This window comes from Protobothrops mucrosquamatus, unplaced genomic scaffold (assembly GCF_001527695.2).
Source record: "Protobothrops mucrosquamatus isolate PMUCROS unplaced genomic scaffold, P.Mucros_1.0 scaffold279, whole genome shotgun sequence".
NCBI lineage: Eukaryota > Metazoa > Chordata > Lepidosauria > Squamata > Viperidae > Protobothrops > Protobothrops mucrosquamatus.
Window position 1 is genome coordinate 489421 of NW_015386623.1, and position 18820 is coordinate 508240.

General features: G+C 37.0%; 1 protein-coding gene across 1 annotated transcript in view; it reads left to right on the forward strand.

Moving 5' to 3' along the window:
- Positions 1-18820, forward strand: part of BAZ2B (bromodomain adjacent to zinc finger domain 2B) — a 128548-nt gene that overhangs the window by 102324 nt on the left and 7404 nt on the right. The window contains exons 25-35 of the mRNA XM_029283922.1: positions 827-1067; positions 1683-1745; positions 4160-4304; positions 6534-7216; positions 9595-9874; positions 10190-10345; positions 11179-11339; positions 13410-13720; positions 14117-14252; positions 15707-15853; positions 16920-17185. Coding sequence (XP_029139755.1) covers positions 827-1067; positions 1683-1745; positions 4160-4304; positions 6534-7216; positions 9595-9874; positions 10190-10345; positions 11179-11339; positions 13410-13720; positions 14117-14252; positions 15707-15853; positions 16920-17185 — 2589 coding nt within the window. The remainder of the gene's footprint in view (positions 1-826; positions 1068-1682; positions 1746-4159; positions 4305-6533; positions 7217-9594; positions 9875-10189; positions 10346-11178; positions 11340-13409; positions 13721-14116; positions 14253-15706; positions 15854-16919; positions 17186-18820) is intronic.

Here is an 18820-nt window from a genome sequence, read left to right on the forward strand (position 1 = left end):
ACATTTTCATATCTCCTTAAATTCTGTTACATGTCAAAATATTAAAAGGGTGTGTGCAGCCTGGCTGTTGAAGGCTGTTTCAGAATATTTGCCTGTTAGATTCCTGGTAGTTAGAGCTGTAACATCTGCTGTATGGAATCTTGTTTTGTAGGGTAAGAGATGAAGGGCTACCACAACTTTACTTACTGGTATGTAAGTTTCTTTTGTTTCATAAACATGAAACTAAGGTTTCTGCTACCAGAGTGCTACAAGATTAATGCTTACTAAGACATCATATAAAGTAATATGTAGACACTTGAGAAGTGATTTGTATTCATATAATCCGCAACCAAGCATCAGATTGATTATTTTTGGTTAGAGTTAGCACTGTTTTTTTAAAATGTGTCTGGAAAGAGGTTACGGAAATTGACCAAAAGAATAATACAGCTAAATATTTGTTTCTTCAGCTTAGAGGAAAGGTTCTGGAAATCTTTTTGCTGTTCCTAGCTGTTGTAACAGAATTTTATACAGTAACATTCACGTTAGACCTAAAATATTTGGTGAAGAATTAAATAAAACTAGAGATTTTGTGGTTTCTGATGATTCTTAGCAAATAAAATCAAAGAATTTTAAAGCTTTTGCCAAATAAATTTATACCTTCAATAAAAATGGTTCTGTTGGTAAATTACATTTCTCAATGCTGATTCAGAAGCTGCAATAAATTATGTGACAGAAATGGTTCAAATGCGAAAGGAGAATGATTTCCTCTCAGTGAAATATGAGGAACTATGTATATGTATATTTTAGCAACGCTCCATAATACTGTTTGTCTACCATGTGTTTGAAGGCTTAGAATCATTCATGCTAAGAAAACAGGCAAGCGAGATGTCACAGGAGGAGGTGATATAGGCGAAGAACCCCATTCACTAGGTACTCCCACGCCAGGCCGAAAGAGGAGACGGAAGGGAGGGGAGAGTGATTATGATGACGACGATGATGATTATAGTGATGATCAAGCAGATGAAGATGAGGAAGAAGATGATGACAAAGATGATAAAAAGGGAAAGAAAGATATTTGTGAAGATGAGGTAGGTGTTGCTGATAAATCAGATAACTTATATTGACTTTCATAAAGTATGTGTGACTTTAATGTAGTGTTATACGAAAAGCCTTGACTGAAAATTGCTAAAGAGGTTATGACAAGAGTTTGTTTGATTGTAATATCAACATTTCTTATTTACCAACTACATAGGCATAGGAGGAAAACATTAGCAGGTCTTTATTGTTGTGTCCTTTGCTGAAAATAAACTGCCATTAAGTTTTTCTGTTTTTGACTTACAGTGATATGCAGTTGCCTGTTATGACTTAGTGTTATGTGGAATCAAGACTTACAGCCTATTAAGTGAACCATGGCTCAGCATGATGTGTGAATGAAGCCATAATGCCATTATATGTACTGCTCTAGCCTTGCTGAGATCAATACGTTTTAAAAAAATCATTAGTCTTTTGCTATGCTTGTGCCTCCCTATGTACAAGTAAAGAATAAAAATACCATTTGGGGACCACATCCCATAATAAATATTTATGATTGCAATGCATTTGTTATTTTTGAGGCATATTTCATAAAATTTTGGTTTTATAACCATGAGCACAATTAATATACAGGAAATAATGCATTACCATATTTTATTTGTTGGTGGTAGGATGATGGGGACCAGACGGCAAGTGTTGAGGAACTAGAGAAACAGATTGACAAACTTACTAAGGTAAGCTGTGCCTTTATAAATTTAAAGTTTACTCTGTCGGTATAGTATAAGGTAGATGAAAGTTATTTTTAAAGTGTTCTTAACTAGATTCTTAGCATTTATACACATTCACCAGACTTTCCTTATTGTCTTAACAACATTTCGTCTTGTTGAAAGAACGAGGAAAGATGATTTGCTACAGATATCACAAAGTATAAATAAAGCAAGCTCTAGGACCTGGGTTAATTTAAATCTGTGAGATATTATAAAAAGGCAGAAATCCAGGGCTATATCCAGAAGACAAATGACTGCTAATTTGATGCTGACAGAAACCTGCAAGGGGCACTCCAAAAACACATCATATTGCCTTATTCTGGGGGTCTATTGTTTGAATTGTGTGATCCTAATGTGCTCTTTATTCTTTTCTGGAGCCAGAGTAGTCTTTGTGTGTTTTGGAAGACTTGAACATGCTAATGGACTTCTCCCCCTTGAAAGAAACTTTAATATTACTCACTAGGATTACAAAAATCTCAAAACTATTTTGTGAATCCAAGATAACATAGGTTTCTTTCTCAAAGTAAAACTGGTGCAAACTGCTGATGGTTTTTTTGAAGGTGGAATGTTACCTTTTTGTTCCATCTATAGTGAAACAATTATAATAAAACAAAACTAATAGGTTAAATCAGGAAAAGGGTTACCTGAAATTTTTGATCCTCTGCCTCTCCAGTTTGAAAGGCAGGTGGCAATGCATATTCTCAGGTCTAATGCACATTTGTTACCTTTTGTTTCAACTGAAGCAAAAATATGGCATTTAGCATTTTAACTTTTTGTCTTTATCTGTGGACACTTGAGCACTAGCCTTGTCTACAACTCAATTATCGTAAACATAATTTATCTCAAGGCCATATAAAATATCTCATTAGTTACATATAAAGAGCCACAAAGTCTCAGATTAGCATGGCTTGTTGTAATAGATATACACATACTTTGCTGCATGTCATAACTGATAACTGATAGAAAAATGTGTGTTAGACAGCATCACTACCAGATGGTTTCGTAACTGGCTGACCAACTACACTCAGCGTGTAGTCCTCAATGGAACTGCATTTACATGGAGGGAAGTATGCAGTGGGGTACCCCAAGGCTCTGTTTTAGCTCCCATACTCTTCAACATCTTCATCAATGATTTGGATGACAGGGATAGATGGGGAACTCATCAAATTTTCAGATGACACCAAGCTGGCAGGAATAGCCAACACTCCAGAAGATAGGCTTAAGATATAGAAGGATCTTGACAGACTTGAACATTGGGTACTATCTAACAAAATGAAATTCAATGGTGAAAAAAGTAAGGTTCTACATTTAGGCAAGAAAAACCAAATGCACAGGTAGAGTAGGTGGTACCTTGCTCGATAGTAGTAACTGTGAGAGACAACTTGGAGTCCTAGTGGACAGTCACTTAAATATGAGTCAGCAGTGTGCTACAGCTGCCAAAAAAGCCAACACAGTTCTAGGCTGATTAACAGAGGGATAGAATCAAGATTACATGAAGTGTTAATACCACTTTATAATGCCTTAGTAAGGCTATACTTGGAATACTGCATCCAGTTTTGGTCACCACGATGTAAAAAAGTGGTTCAGACTCTGGAAAGAGTGCAGAGAAGAACAATAAAGATGATCAGGGGAATGGAGGCTAAAACATATAAAACATGGTTGCTGTAATTGGGTATGTCTAGTTTAATGAAAAGAAGGACTAGGGGTGACATGATAGCAGTGTTCCAATATCTCAGGGGTTGCCACAAAGAAGAGGGAGTCAAGCTGTCCTCCAAAGCATCTGAAGGCAGGACAAGAAGCAATGGATGGAAACTAATGAAGGAGGGAAGCAACCTAGAACTAAGGAGAAATTTCCTAACAGTTAGAACAATTAATCAGTGAAACAACTTGCCTCCAGAAGTTGTGAATGCTCCAACACTGGAAGTTTTTAAGAAGAGATTGGACAACCATTTGTGTGAAATGATACTATAGGGTTTCCTGCCTGAGCAGGGGGTTGGACTAGAAGACCTCCAAGGTCCCTTCCAACTCTGTTTATTCTGTTCTGTTCTATTGTGTTCTGTGCTATGCTACGCTACACTACTCTATTAACATTTCATTTGCTTTCATGCAGTGAAAATCTTTGATTCTTTTGTTCTCTGGAAATTGGTAGCAAAAGGTCAAACTTTGCTTATGGATTGTCTCCTTCAATCTATTTTAATTTTGTCCAGTGTGACACATCATCACCAATTAGACTCTTTCAATTTCTCAAACACAGAACAAAAGTATCGTTTGAAAGTAGCTTAAATATCCAAAAAGTTTGGTGAGCTGTCTGTCATTCATTGGCATAACTTTGAAGAAAATCTTTATGACCGTACCATTGTATTTTTCTTTTTATACAACAGCAACAAAACCAATACAGAAGAAAGCTATTTGAAGCTTCTCACTCTTTACGTTCAATGATGTTTGGCCAGGATCGTTACAGACGTCGATACTGGATTTTGCCCCAATGTGGGGGCATTTTTGTTGAAGGCATGGAAAGTGGAGAAGGTAATAAGCTAGAACTAAAAAGGTAAAGGTGAAGGTTTCCCCCATCCAACTGTCCAACTCTAGAGGGATGGTGCTCATTTCTGTTTCTTAGCTGAGGGAGCCAGTGTTGTCCGAAAATACTCATGTGGTCATGTGGCCAGCATGATTATATGCTGAAGTGCACAGAAGGCTGGTTGGCAGGAGCTGGGGCAAGAATGGGAGCTCACTCCATTGCACAGTGGTCTCAAACTGCCAACCTTTCAGTCAACAAGCCCAGCATCTTAACCGCTGGGCCACTGCATCCCCAGCTAGATCTGGGAACTCTGAAAAAAATGTCCATGCTTTTCTCTGTCGAAGTCTTCGTTTAGCCAGAAGCTAGTATGCAAGTCCTTACTAAAGGACTGAATGTGCTTTTATGTTGCCTTGTGAACTATTGATAATCCCAAATTTACAATCTGGAACAAATTAAATCTCTGAGGAGAAAGTGTCCTATAAGGCAAGTGCCGTAACAGGGAAAGGATGTTTCTTAGGCATGCCAAGGTGACATTGCTTCACCAAGGGGAGTTGAAGAATGCCCACGCTGTTGAATCTAATGGGACTGGCAGAACCCACAGAGATAGGCAGCCTTGCAAGAAACCTGGCCCGCTGCCCTTTAAAGGTGATTATCATCTATCCTAAAGGTACCCCAAATGCACTGTCACTAGAGAGATTGAAATTTGGAGAGAGGAAACACCAAACACTTCCTGTCCTTCCCGTTTGTCTGTTCTTTTCTATGTGATTCTCTCTTTTCTTTTGCTCTTTGTGAAGAAATTGTTAATGCATATTGACACATACTTAAAAGAGAAGTGGGAAAATGTGGGGATAAAGAATGAAAGCTTTCTTTATTTAAAAAATGGAACTGCTCTCTGAACACAGTTAATAGAATTCTGGAGAGTTTACATTTCAGAATATTTGTCAAATATTTAATTAGGAGAGTCTGTTCCTCTTTATTTCCTTTATGAGGACTTATAGGTATAAATTGATTATATATTCATCCACATTCTTTTATTTGAGTGATGTATGTTATTGAATTTATTGTACTGACCTTTAATAAAAACACAAAAGGAGAAAAGGCTTGATAACAAAAACCAATAGTACATTTCTTATGCTGGTACTTGAATCTTATAGTAGGATAATGCCTAATTTTAAGGCACTTTATAATTAATTAAAAAATAAGCAATTTAAGCACTGGAAAGAATACATTAAATAAATTAAGTAAAAATAATTTCCCTTGAGACTCTTTGAATGAAGCATAAGTATGATGGGTGCCACAGAATGGGAATTTTTATATAACATTTTTATAAAAAAATGTTTTGTCAGAATTTTGTTGCCAAACCAAAAAAAGCCCTATTGCTGGTACTAAACCATGGGTTAGGAAATATCTCACCTTGTGGAAGTAATCCATGTTGCTTTTGTTGTCTACACCCAATCCCGTTTCCTTATTTTGAAATTCTGGAAAATATGGGTCTTTCCCCAACAGTATTACCTTTGTGATTTGGAATACTACTTAGAACAGAGTTTAAATAGTTACTTTTCAATTATCTTAGAGGGAGGGTCTACGTGTAAAAGAGATATTTGATACTGATATTCTAAATATTCTGTGGAATATTATCTTTTTCTTGAATAAAGTCTTGGAGAAATTTTAGTTAAATTTTAGTTAGTATCTTCATATTATTTTTTAAAAAATATTCTGCATCATTAAAATGGAACAGTACCCACGGAATAAGTTAGGACATTAAAATTAAGGTATAGTATATATGCATTTCTCTTGCTCTTCCTCTCTTATTCAGGTTTCTACAAGCAGTGAAGTGTTTACTTATGTTTATATAACAGAGCATGCAAAAAAGTATTTCTCCACATAAAATCCCTTTTGCGTGATGCATTTAATAACACTGTTTCTTCTGTCTGGTAGCAACCTCGGCTGAAGTGTCAAACATTTTCAGTTCAGATGTTAAGAGGAAGCTTTTGATTGTTTTTCTGTTTCATCTCTTGAAATGAAATTGTGATCAGCCTCATACATGCTGGTTATATTCTTTTGGTTATCATTGTTGATTTTATGCTAGATGAATATCCTACCTTAAAAAATTATTCTATAAATCAAAGAGTATTTTTTTTTAGATGAGAATGTGTTTTCTTCCGCTTGGAACAGCTGAAAACCAAATCCATTTTGGCTGTAAATTGAGTTAAGTAACTGTCTTTCTATGCATACAGGTCTGGAAGAAATTGCAAAAGAAAAAGAGAAGCTGAAAAAGGCCAAAAATATTCATATCAAAGAAGAAATTTTTGAGACCTCTGAAGAAAAATTAAATTGTTTAAATGCAACACATTGTAATCCAAAAGAGGATCTCAAAGAGAAGGATAGCACAAATCTCTTCCTGCAGAAGCCTGGCTCTTTCTCAAAGCTAAGCAAACTTTTAGAAGTAGCAAAAATGCCTCCCGAGTCGGATATTCTGGCCCCCAAAGCCAATGGCAGCGCAGCAAATGGGTGCTCATTGTCCTATCAGAATAGCTCTAAAACCTCACTGTGTAGCCACCAGGCCACTTCATCACAAAGCAGCAGTGAACGATCTGATCCAAGTCATCTTTTTAATCCTGTGGCGACAGGGCCAGGGAAATTTTATAGTTCTCCATTAATTTCAAACGACCAGCTGTTAAAGACTCTTACAGAAAAGAGCAGGCAGTGGTTCAGCCTGTTACCCAGAACTCCTTGTGATGACACATCGGTTACCCACCTAGATTCACCAGCTGCTGCTGCTACCACTACTTCTTCATCCCTCACTCCACATTCTCATCCTCCATCCAAATCACCCTCACCTGTTCCATCTCCACTTATTGGTTCAGCCTCTTCACCAAGCCCAATAGGATTAAGTCCATTTGCCTTGTCACCACTTCAGGTAAGCATTTTATTCCATTACAGGAAGTTTCATCCCATGTGCTTTCTACAGGGGAAAAAAAGAGTACAGATAATGCTAGGAGTATTGATAGGAATGCTGATTACCATTTGTGGTAAAGGAGGAAAGTTAATTACTAGTTGTGGGCATATGAGTGTGAAGATCTTTGGGGTCAGGTCAGCTGGGGGTGGGTGGGTGATGCAGGGAGTTGTAAGGAGGAAAGGAATTGGTTTAATCATCACTCTCCTTTTCTCCCTCCAGCTTCTCTTGATTGGAATCGCTTCCAAAATTCAATCCAGTGGTTTTGTTCAAACATTGTACTAAGCCCTAATATGATTGTTTTGTTTTGGCTAATGGAATGTTTGAAATCCTTCTAGTTGAACCAGTCATTATAGTTTGTAAAGCACAGTTTATGTCATAATTGACTACTTGTCAATTGAGCCATTGTGACTTTTTCAGCGATCCATACTTAAAACTAACTATGGCTTAGTATAGAGTGTGAACTCAGTTATGGATATTTGATATTTATCTATGCAGAATTAGTACAGGTGAAACTTTACTGTAATATCCAAATCTAGACAGTTGTATATTCAAGTAAAACCTTTTAACAAACCATTCCAGGGGAGGGAGTGTGTCTTATTTCTGAATATTTGTTCAATCTGAAAATACATTATATGCAGTAATTCCCATTATTTGTGTAATTATGTAAATTAATACAAATTATGTAAATGCCATGTAATATATCTTAACTGTCCTGATTTCAGAGGCTACATTAGTTCAAGGAGATGGAGAATTGGGACAGAAATGTCCATTACATCTGAAGTTTGTTAAATGTAGTTATCTGCTGGTACCTTTGGTGTACATACTGTTTCCTTACAAACTATTTACAAACTAGAGTGGAGGAGATGGAATCCCTGCTAACCCCTTTGAAGTAGTTCTTTGCACAGTGTCCTGTTTCATCTTAGTAGACTTTGTCTCCAAGAAGATACAACCATGCCTGCACATTTCTCCCAAGAAATGAGAAGGCCCCTGCCACCTGATAGTAGTTCAGCACTGAAATCCTATATTTACTTTTCTCAGATTTGGCCGGCACTCATCCCTTAGAAAGCACTACTGTGCCTGCAAGTTCTACTCAGTTCTCAAACGGTTTTAGAAAAGAAAAAAAGGCTATTTGTTAATTTCCCTGTTATAATCAATGAGGACACATGAAGCATATGCTAGAAAATGTGCATTTTCTAAACCAAGGGATACAAAAATGAGGCAATCTTGAGTCAAAGAAACCTACAATATTTTCCCAAAAAAGATTTGAAAGCAAATATTTTTGCATGTCAACAACTGTGCTATGCGAAAGCATTATTTTTTGTGATATTTTAAAGTGATACTGCTAATTATTGAGCTAAATCCATACTTTGAAACCCGTCAATTACAGCCCCCCCTTTCTCCCTATTTCCAGTGCCATTCCTCCTTGATGCTTGTGACTTCTGATTATGAATTCAAGTATAACAGATCAGCCCACTCATCGCTTTCCAAATCTTTCTACCACCTTCCTTCTCCTTTACCTCCTCTTAGTTGCTACTGTTGCCATGTACCACTGCAAATGGCTGTGTTATTTCCCTATTTCCCTTCTTTCCTGTCCTATCCCAAAACATGTTTCTGGAAAATGCATATCATAGTTCTATTCCCAGAACAGATGCTGTCTGTTCCATGCACAGGATGGCCCGTTTATGGAACTCTTTGCACATGCTTGTTATTAGTCAATACTTTTCTATCCCATCTGTTCTCTGAGAGCTCAAAATGGCAGACGCTGGCAGCTCTAAGAAATAAGTTGGTCTAAAAAAGAATGACTAATATAAGGTTATTTGGTGAGTGCTACAGCCAAGTGGGGATTTACACCTGGATCTCTCTGTTCTAATATCTTAATACTGGGGCTTGGTGTTTATTGATTTAGAATTATTGCAAGTTCATCTTCTTACTAAAAAGCTGTACTGATTTTTAAGAGGGCGGTCAACCCATTCTCCAAAGCACCTGAAGGCAGGACAAAAAGCAATGGATGGAAACTAATCAAAGAGAGAAGCAGCCTAGAACTAAAGAGAAATTTCCTGACAGTTAGAACAATTAATCAGTGGAACAACCTGCCTCCAGAAGTTGTAGGTGCTCCAACACTGGAGGTTTTTAAGAAGAGACTGGACAGCCATTTGTCCAAAATGGTATAGGGTTTCCTGCCTGAAGCAGGGGGTTGGACTAGGAGACCTCCAAGGTCCCTTCCAACACTCTTATTCTGTTATTCTGATTGCAGTTTTCTGCATGGAGTTATTATATAACAAATAGTTGTAACTATTCAAATTGGGGTTGTTGTTGTTGTTGTTGTTGTTTTTGTATAGCAGATGAAGACAGGATTGCCTGTAATGGGACTTCAGTTCTGTGGATGGCCTACTGGTGTTATCAATTCAAACCATCCATTTTCATCTCCATTGCCCGGTATGGGGTCTGGCCTAGGACTGTCAGAGGGCAATGGTAATTCTTTCTTGACACCCAGTGTTCCCACAAGCAAAAGCGAGTCACCAGTGCCACAGATTGAGAAGCAAACTTCTGTACCATCTTCAGTTCTTGTGGAAGTAGCCAAACCAGCTGATTATCCTAGTCCAAAGCCTATCCCAGAAGGTCAGTATCCTTTTATTTCTTTTTAGAGGTGTTTCTAACTAATTCTAACAGAATCCTGGTTCACCTTCTTCTAGTTAGAGACTAGGCCTTTTAAAAATGACCTAGTTTGTTTGTTGTGGCAGACCACTGATTTATTTTCTGTGGCAGCAGCAACAATGGCAATAACAGCAAGGATCTCAGTGTCCTGTAGTTCTCCCTGATGTCATATATCCATGTCTTTTAATCTCAGACAACTCAGTTTTTTGGGGGTACCTATTTCCCATATAGAATATTTGTATATTTTAAATCCTTCTTTGTCTCCATATTTTGATTCAGAAATGCAGTTTGGCTGGTGGAGAATTATTGACCCAGAGGACCTAAAAGCTTTGGTTAAAGTGTTGCATCTCAGGGGAATTAGAGAAAAGGCCTTACAGAAGCAAATTCAAAAACATATGGATTATATTACTCTAGCTTGCCTCAAGAATAAAGATGGTATGTAATTGAAATGAGAAAAAAAAGTAATGCAACGGTATAATGAGAACTAGATCTTTTAAGATTGCCTTCTAATGGCCCAGATGGCACAGAAATAACATTAAGTCTAGGTGACCTATTAATTATGAAATGGCTAATGGACATTTTTCTTTAATAAAAAATACATTAGAGTATAAGTATAACCATGCTGGATCAAGCCAAGGCCCGTCTTAGTCCAGTATTTTGTTTCTCACAATGGCTAACTTGGTGTGTTGGCAAGTAGGAGATATTTCTCTTATCCTGCAGCTGGTATTTGGAGGCATGCTACCTCAACCCAGAGAATAACAATGGGTCTCCAAGACTAGCAGCTATTGACTGATCTCAATTTTTCCCTTTTAAAGCTGTCCAATTTAGTGGCCAGCACCGCATTAGGTGGTAATGAATCCACATGTTAAATTATGCTGTTGTGAGGAAATACTTCCTTTTGTTTGTTCTAATCTCCTTCCAGTCATTCCATGGCTGTAGTGTTTTGAGAAAGAGGAAAAACCTGTCTTGATTGAGTTCCCCTCAGTGCTTTGCATAATTTTATAAAATTTTCTTATCTCCATTCTCGCATCATTTTTACTGAGCTAAAGATTACCAAACATTCTAACCTATTAAATTCATTTGAAAAGCAAAACACATTACACATCTATAAATTGAGTTTACAAGTATATGTCTATAGGTAATTCTTGTTGGATTAATTGTGACCTCTTATATTGATAAAATGATTGTTGCAATTGACCTCATTGTTACTACAAAGCAATTGATCTGTACGTTCTACTAAAATAGCCTAATCTAATTTCTAAATACAGCTGCAATTATTGAAGTAAATGAAAATGATGAAAACCAAGTAACACGAGATATTGTAGAAAATTGGTCCATAGAAGAGCAAGCCATGGATACAGATATTGCTATTCTTCAGCAGGTAGAGGATTTAGAGAGAAGAGTGGCATCAGCTAGTTTGCAGATCAAGGTAAAATGTATTTCAGTAAAATCTGTATTTAGTAATTATTGGCTAAAGTGCTAATTCAAACTTACAAAGGGTAGATTTTCTAGAGTTAAGCATTATTCTCGGTAATAAAAGAAATCAAAAGACTTTGAGGATTGTATTAACATTACCTGGAATGAAATATGTCATCCTTTCTTATGGAGTGGACTTTATTTTTATGGTTTGTTAAATCTTCAAAGAAAAAATAGGAAATGGGATTTTAAAAATATAACTATTTTCATGAACCCAGACACCAAACTAGACACCGTGAGTTCGAGTCCCACATTAGTCATGAAAGCCAGCTGATAATCTGGGGCCACTCTCTCTCTCTCTCGCTCAGCCCAATCTACCTCACAGGGTTGTTGTGAGGAAAATAGGAGGATGAAGAAGCACTAGGTATGTTAATATTGAGTCATTTTTAAACATAACAAAGGTGGGATAAAAATAAGTCACTAAATAAATATTATGGAGGAAAGATGACCATCATAGATCCGCAAGTCCTCAGAATCATGTAGTAGAATTTAATGCAATGTTATTAAATTCAAAATACAGCATTTCTGGGATCATACTTCATATTTGCATGGTTCAGGGAAACACTTGAGTGTAGATTTAGACTTTTTTCTGTCAGGTGTTGGAGTGGTGGAGACCAATAGCATCTATTTTCTGTCTCCTATAAAGTTTCAGTTTTATCTTCATTGGAAGATAGACTAGTTTATCTGAAACAGCCAGTCTCTACCCAATGTATATGGGAAAAGATGCTATACAAGCAGTGCAACTTTGAGCAGTTTATTTTCTGCCTTGTGTGTCATCCACATAGCTCCAAAATGACTGCTGCCACTGAGGACATAGCTTGCAGCAAAGTGCTTTGCAAATGCAAGTTCTCCCCATGTGTGAACTTTCTGGTTCACATGGTGGAGGAAGACTTGAAGGAGGTCAGCAGCCTCCTATCTGCCTGTGGGACTCCGGGCATCCCTGGATCCTTCTCTTGTCTGCCAAAGACAACAGAGACTTGCCCAGCAGCCAAACTTTTCTTTTTCTTTGGATTCTAGCAAGAATAACAATCTCCTGGATCAATATTCCTATCAGTAATCCCTGCTGCTATCCTGTCTTAGTGATCTTGCTCTAATCTCCATGTTTGCTGGATAGCAAAGAGATAGCTGTGTTCCCCAGCAAGCACAGAGTTAAAAGCAGGGATCCTGCTTCAGGAGATGGAGGAAAAAGTCCTCTTTTCACTCCTCATTTTTCCAAAAGTAGCAGCTCCATAGCAATCACTGCACCTACTACCCTCATATGCAGGCATCAAATTTGCTGGCCTTGTTTTCAAAGTGCAGCAAAAAGATCACTGTGTAGAGAACGATTTTCTCTTTTCCTCAGCTCTTGAGGATGGGGGAAGACACATTATCATGTAAGTGGGAAAGAGCCTTTGATTTTCCATGCAAACAGAATAGTAAGTTCCACTGATGAAGAGCAGAGGCTAGATCTTTGATTCCATTTACGTTCACCCTTAGTCATGATGATCAACATGTGACTTCTGGCATCTTTTAAAATTTGGGAGAAAAAGAAATATATGTAAATATTTGCATTTTATTTTCTTGTGGAATTAACAAAATGTGCAATATGAAGGTGTTATGTATCACATATAATTAATGTGAATTAACCTTGTTACTCTTGAGTCATCAGAAATGATTACAGGGTTTAAAAAAAAACAAATTAAAAATGTGAAACTGGGATTTGTGCCAGTTATATATTTCCCACGAGAGCACTGGCTCTTGGATGTGAGTTAAAATCAATTTATTACTTAGGAACTTGTTGGATTGCAGATTTTTTTTCTTTCCCAAAAATGTAACACAAACCTCTGATTTAAAAGTCCATGTGGGCGGTTGTCTCAGTAGTATAGGAAAGAAAGAATCAGCTCTCTGATTTTTTTTTTTTTTTAGAACTCCTGGAAAGAGATGCACAGTTTAGGGAGGTGAACAAATGACCCATCCGTTGTCCAAACTGAAATGGTTACACAGTACCAAACACATATGTGCACAATTTTGTATTAAAATGTAGGGTTGGATGTGCCCCGAACCAGAATCGGAAAGGGAAGACTTGGTATATTATGAGCATAAATCAATCACTCCATTGCACAAGAAGCGTGATGGTGATTGTGTTGGTGGAGAAGAAGGCAGTAGAAGTACTCTAGAACGGAAGAATGACAACCCTCTAGATATAGCTGTAACCAGACTTGCTGACTTGGAGCGGAACATAGAGCGAAGGTATCTGAAGAGCCCCTTAAGTACCACCATTCAGATCAAACTGGATAATGTGGGCACAGTTACTGTCCCTGCTCCTGCACCATCCGTTAGTGGTGATGGTGACGGGTAGGTTATTGAGATTAACTTGAAAAATTATTGTGCTTCTTTGCTAATTGGAGCCTATTTTTTCTATTGTGTGTTTATCTATGTATCTTCTTGTATGTCTCTGATCCGTACGGACTGCGTTTTTATGCATGGTGCTGTGCAAAGATTTGTTTGTTTATTTATTTTTCTGTTTCGTATGTTAATCCTGCAAAGTTATCTTATGGTTGTGATTGAGCTTTGAGGCACGTAGCCACAGTCTGTGCACTACATCAAATTTAGTTGCTTAAGCCTTACTACCCTTATTGGCTGTGTATGTTTTTGTCATTGCTTGGCTTTCAATGTGACGATGATTGTTCCACGTTCAGAAACTGATGAAAATGGATGTGACCTGCTTAATTTCTCTATATTTCAATGCAGAATGGAAGAGGATATTGCTCCAGGGCTAAGGGTATGGAGAAGGGCATTGTCAGAAGCTCGCAGTGCTGCACAGGTAGCTCTGTGCATTCAGCAGTTACAGAAAACAATAGCATGGGAAAAATCTATTATGAAAGTTGTAAGTGTTATGAATTGATTTTTACATATCCTATTTTCCTCCTTTCCAGATACCTAAGTTGATAGCATTGTCGCTGCATCCCAAAATTACAATTAAATGGCACTTTTACACGGTTCAGACTAAATTTTTGAAAAAGAAAAAAGGGCCCTCCTGTAGCCAAATTTAGTATTCTGAACTTCCACATGACAAATAGCCTTTCTGCTGGCTTATTTTGAATTTTATGGAATTTCTTTGCCTCTTCCTGGGAGAGGTCTCGATGCAGTTAATAAAGTGACGCCTTCTGTGTTGCCATAAGAAGGGTTCTGGGTCAAAGACTGCAATGAAAGGCTTTTTCAGAAAGATGAGATGCAAAGTACATGCTTAAAGATGTGCATGGCTTCTTTGCATGCCCACCCAGTACAACGGTATGTGCAGATTGGATGGCTGTACAGCATAACAAGCTGAGATGTCCATCTCCGCATAGAAGTAACAAATTAACAAGCACTGCTATGTTAATTGCATATTCATAAATTGCATGCAAATGCATGTAAGAGATTTTGCATGAATCCTGGGCATCAGATTTCTGAAAATAAAGCTTTTTATGCTGTAGTAATCAATGGGAAAAAGTACTAACAAACAGTGAGTGTGTCACTCTTGAAATAACTCTCTCTTTCTCCAACTTGCTACAAACTCTCAAACTTATTTTTCACTGGTTATTGTGATATATATGTTTCCAACACATTTTATTAATATAGTGTGCACTGGAATGATTTTCCATTAACATTGGAAATTCTGTCATTTTATATGGTGTTTCTTCACTAAAAATTGGGGACTAAAACATCTCCTTCCAAACTTTAGTCATTGCTTATGTCATAAAAGCAAATACATTTTGGAATGAAGATTATAGATTATCATTAATAGTCTACAAAAATGAAGTCTTAGGACAATTGTGACTCCTTCTTAACTTTTGAGCTTGGACTGTCCACACTAAATTTAATCCTTCTTAACCAGCAAGCAATAAACTCAACATAAGGACACAACACTCTATACCTTTCCTGATTTAATACTTTCTCTATGTAGCATTAGTGGGAACATCATATTTTTATTTGAATTCCAAATTATCATAGACTAAAACACAAATATGGCACAATTGCAAATACAAAATATACAGCAACTGGGAATAATTTTCAAGTGCCTTAAGAACATTACAAAATCTTCATGATTCCTCCCTAATTGAATTGGTTGGGAATTTTGGCTTAGATAAGATCTGTAAGTTTAATGAAATTAAGGAGGTGGATGAAATTATTTGACTGCCTATGTATTTATTTCTCTGCTTCTGCTTTAAGTGTAAATGGTCCATATAACAACAGATATTGAGCATAATTTTAAAGTGTTACTATAATCTTCATAGCATGCTGGTTATCATGTTCCAGTGGAAGATAATGCATGGATCTGAAATAATTTCTCTGTTTTAGTACTGCCAAATATGTCGAAAAGGAGATAATGAGGAACTACTGCTTCTCTGTGATGGCTGTGATAAAGGCTGCCATACATACTGCCATCGGCCCAAGATCAGTACTATTCCAGATGGTGACTGGTTTTGTCCTGCCTGCATAGCAAAGGTAATATGAATTGGAGATAAAGCTGTACACTTTTCCCCTCAGCTGACTGCATGTAATTATTGTGCCTAAACTACAAGACACGGTACCTTCTAATTTATACATTAATATCTTGACTACTCATAGATGTCTCTGAGATACAAGAGAAGTCACCTCTTTGACTTACTAAATCAGTCTAATACATGGATATTTAGAAGTTTATTAATGAAAGACTAGAATTAGAATGGTCTGCTCCAGGCACTGCATGGATCTGGATAGTGGTGGGATTCAAATATGTGAGCAACGGGTTCTCTATGTGGATGCCACTTCCGGAAGTCTATTCTGGGCCTGGGCAACAAACAATTAGCTGCTGAAGTGGCTGAATCCCACCACTGGATCTGGATGACTTTCTACAAGCATTTGAGGACTTTCCCAGTGACTTTATAGCAGCTCTGTTGAGTCCTTGATTCCTGCCTGCCAAGAAGATCCATGTACTTTATGTGATTGCTTCCAAGGACTTCTCCCTGCCAGCTATCCTCAGGTAGCTCCTTAATGTACCAAGGACCCTCAGAAGATAAAGTGGCAGTATTAATTTCCAACTTACCAAGGAGAGGATTATTGCGTATATAGGACTGGCAGTTGGATCAGAGGCCTTCACAAAACCTCTTATAACCCAGATTTAAATTTAGTAGGACCTACGGTCAGCACTTCTTGTCCCTGGAAATTTTGAATTGGGAGAGTTGATATTGTGAAGCATTCCTTGTTATAAATTCATCTCCAGTGCTGTCCTTTCATCCGCGTGGTTATATCGACATGTGCCATGTTCTCACAGCATAAAAGCTTTGCCCTTGAAGAAAACTGCTGATACACAGATGCTTCCTGAAAGCATCTGGTTCATAACTTTTTAAAGACATTTTTAGGAAGGTTCTGCACAGTTAATTCCTTTTAGAGGGCTTAGCTTGTGGCCAACTGTGGCCCTCTTCAGATGAAAGCAAAATTGACAAAATCATGGTGATACATATTAACTGAGTTTGCTAACAGAGATAAATACATTCTTGCTCTGCTCTTACTGGTTTCTTCTCCAATACAGGCAAGTGGTCAAACTTTAAAAGTTAAAAAAAATCAGATAAAAGGGAAGAAAAGTAGTGAACACAAGAAAAGCAAGAAATTCCCTCCACCGGTAGAGATGGAAGATGAGGACTCAGCATCTGTAAGCAGCTCTGTTAAAAGGGGGAAAACGGAGGCCAAAAAGAGAAAAATTGAAGACGGCATTTCTGTCAGTCCATCAAAACAGGAAAGCGTCTCCCCTGTGAAGAAAATGAAACGTGATGAATCTAAGGACTTGGCTTTATGCAGGTATTGCTTGGGTATATGAATTGTATATTTTATCTGAAAATAAACTGAGGTTCTCGGATGTGGCAGGAGCTGTTTAAAATCTCATGCAAAGAAAGATCTGAAAGGCCGCAACTTAAGAGCAAAACAGATGAATGGAAACGCCACTTCTACTTTCCCATAGCTTCTTTCCTGCCTCGCTTCCTCACCTAATCTCCCTTCTGTTTTTATCTCATGACTTTTATTGTTTTATCAATGTATAAAATACAAAGAAAAATAAAAATGGGAAATTAAGGGAAGGAAAAAAAAGGAGAAGGAAAGAAAATATAAGGAACAACATTACAACCTCAACTTCTTACTTTTACACATTAGTATATAACTAGCTATTTCTGTAATAACAAATCTATCTATTCGGCAAAACCAAAGTCAAAGTTTCATTTATTTCATCACAGGCACAAAATCCAGAAGTGATATCCAAATAAAAAACATAATTAAATATATTCTCTTTGAATAAAACAATCAGTTTAACCATTTCTGCTTTATCTTCCTTGCTGTGGAAATAATATGTATTTCTATTTGCACTTAATAATCTTTATAAACTATCACTATATTAACAAAATTCACTGTATTCGTTCAGATTCTTTAACCTTAAAGGGGAAAATACTTTTTTTCATCCATTTTTAAAACACTAAACTTTTCTTTTAAAACATTTCTAAAATCACAACTTTTTTTTTAAAAAAACTGCCTCTTAACATACATACTTTAAAGTTCACTTTGACCAATAAAATTCCAACTCCAATTAACTCATTAAATTTGGATCATTCCCTCCAAGTTACCCTCATAGAACATTTTTTTCTTCTTGTATACATCCTTTTTAAAACTCTAAACTTTTCTTTAAACTAATACATCTTTTTCTTTAACTTTCTCTTAAGATAGATACTTTCAAATACACTTTCAATAATATTTAGCAAACTTTAGGGATTACTTACGCATTATATATAAAGGAAAAAATACATTTACAAACTTTAGATTAAGACTTTCTTTCAGTTACAAATATCAGACCAATAAAAATCCATCCTAATTCCAATTGACTCATTAAGTCACTCCTTCCTGCTTGTCTTCATGGAATAAAATTGTTTTCTTGTCTGGAATGTTTGTCAAGTAGTTATAAGCTTTTCTTTTTCTCAACCTTGTTAATGTCCATGAGGAAAAAGTCCCAAACTTGTCCTTTTAAAAGTTGCAGATGTTCTTGGAGCTCTCCTGTCACTTGTGTTGGGAGGTTTATATTTAAGTCTAACTCTCGCTTTCTTTCTTTGCCAAGCAGCTTTCCAGGCCAAGGAAATTAAATCACCCAAGAATTTTCTTTCTATTTTTGTGAAAGCTGCTTGGCATGAGAAAGATAATTTAGGTAGAGTATTTGGGGGGGGGGGGGAACTCCACCCATCCATATTCCCTAGACATTTCCCCTGCCCGCTCTATGTTCCATTTTCTAGAATCTTCTTCCTTGTCATCAGGTGTATTTTGGAGAAAGGAATAAAGGGTCTTTTGTATTTTCATTGTTATAGGTAGGTCTTGCAATATTTTATTTGTGTATAGCAGTCCTTATTTCCCTTCTCCTATCTCCTCCATCTGTAAGTCCATTTCTTCTGCTTCATCCTC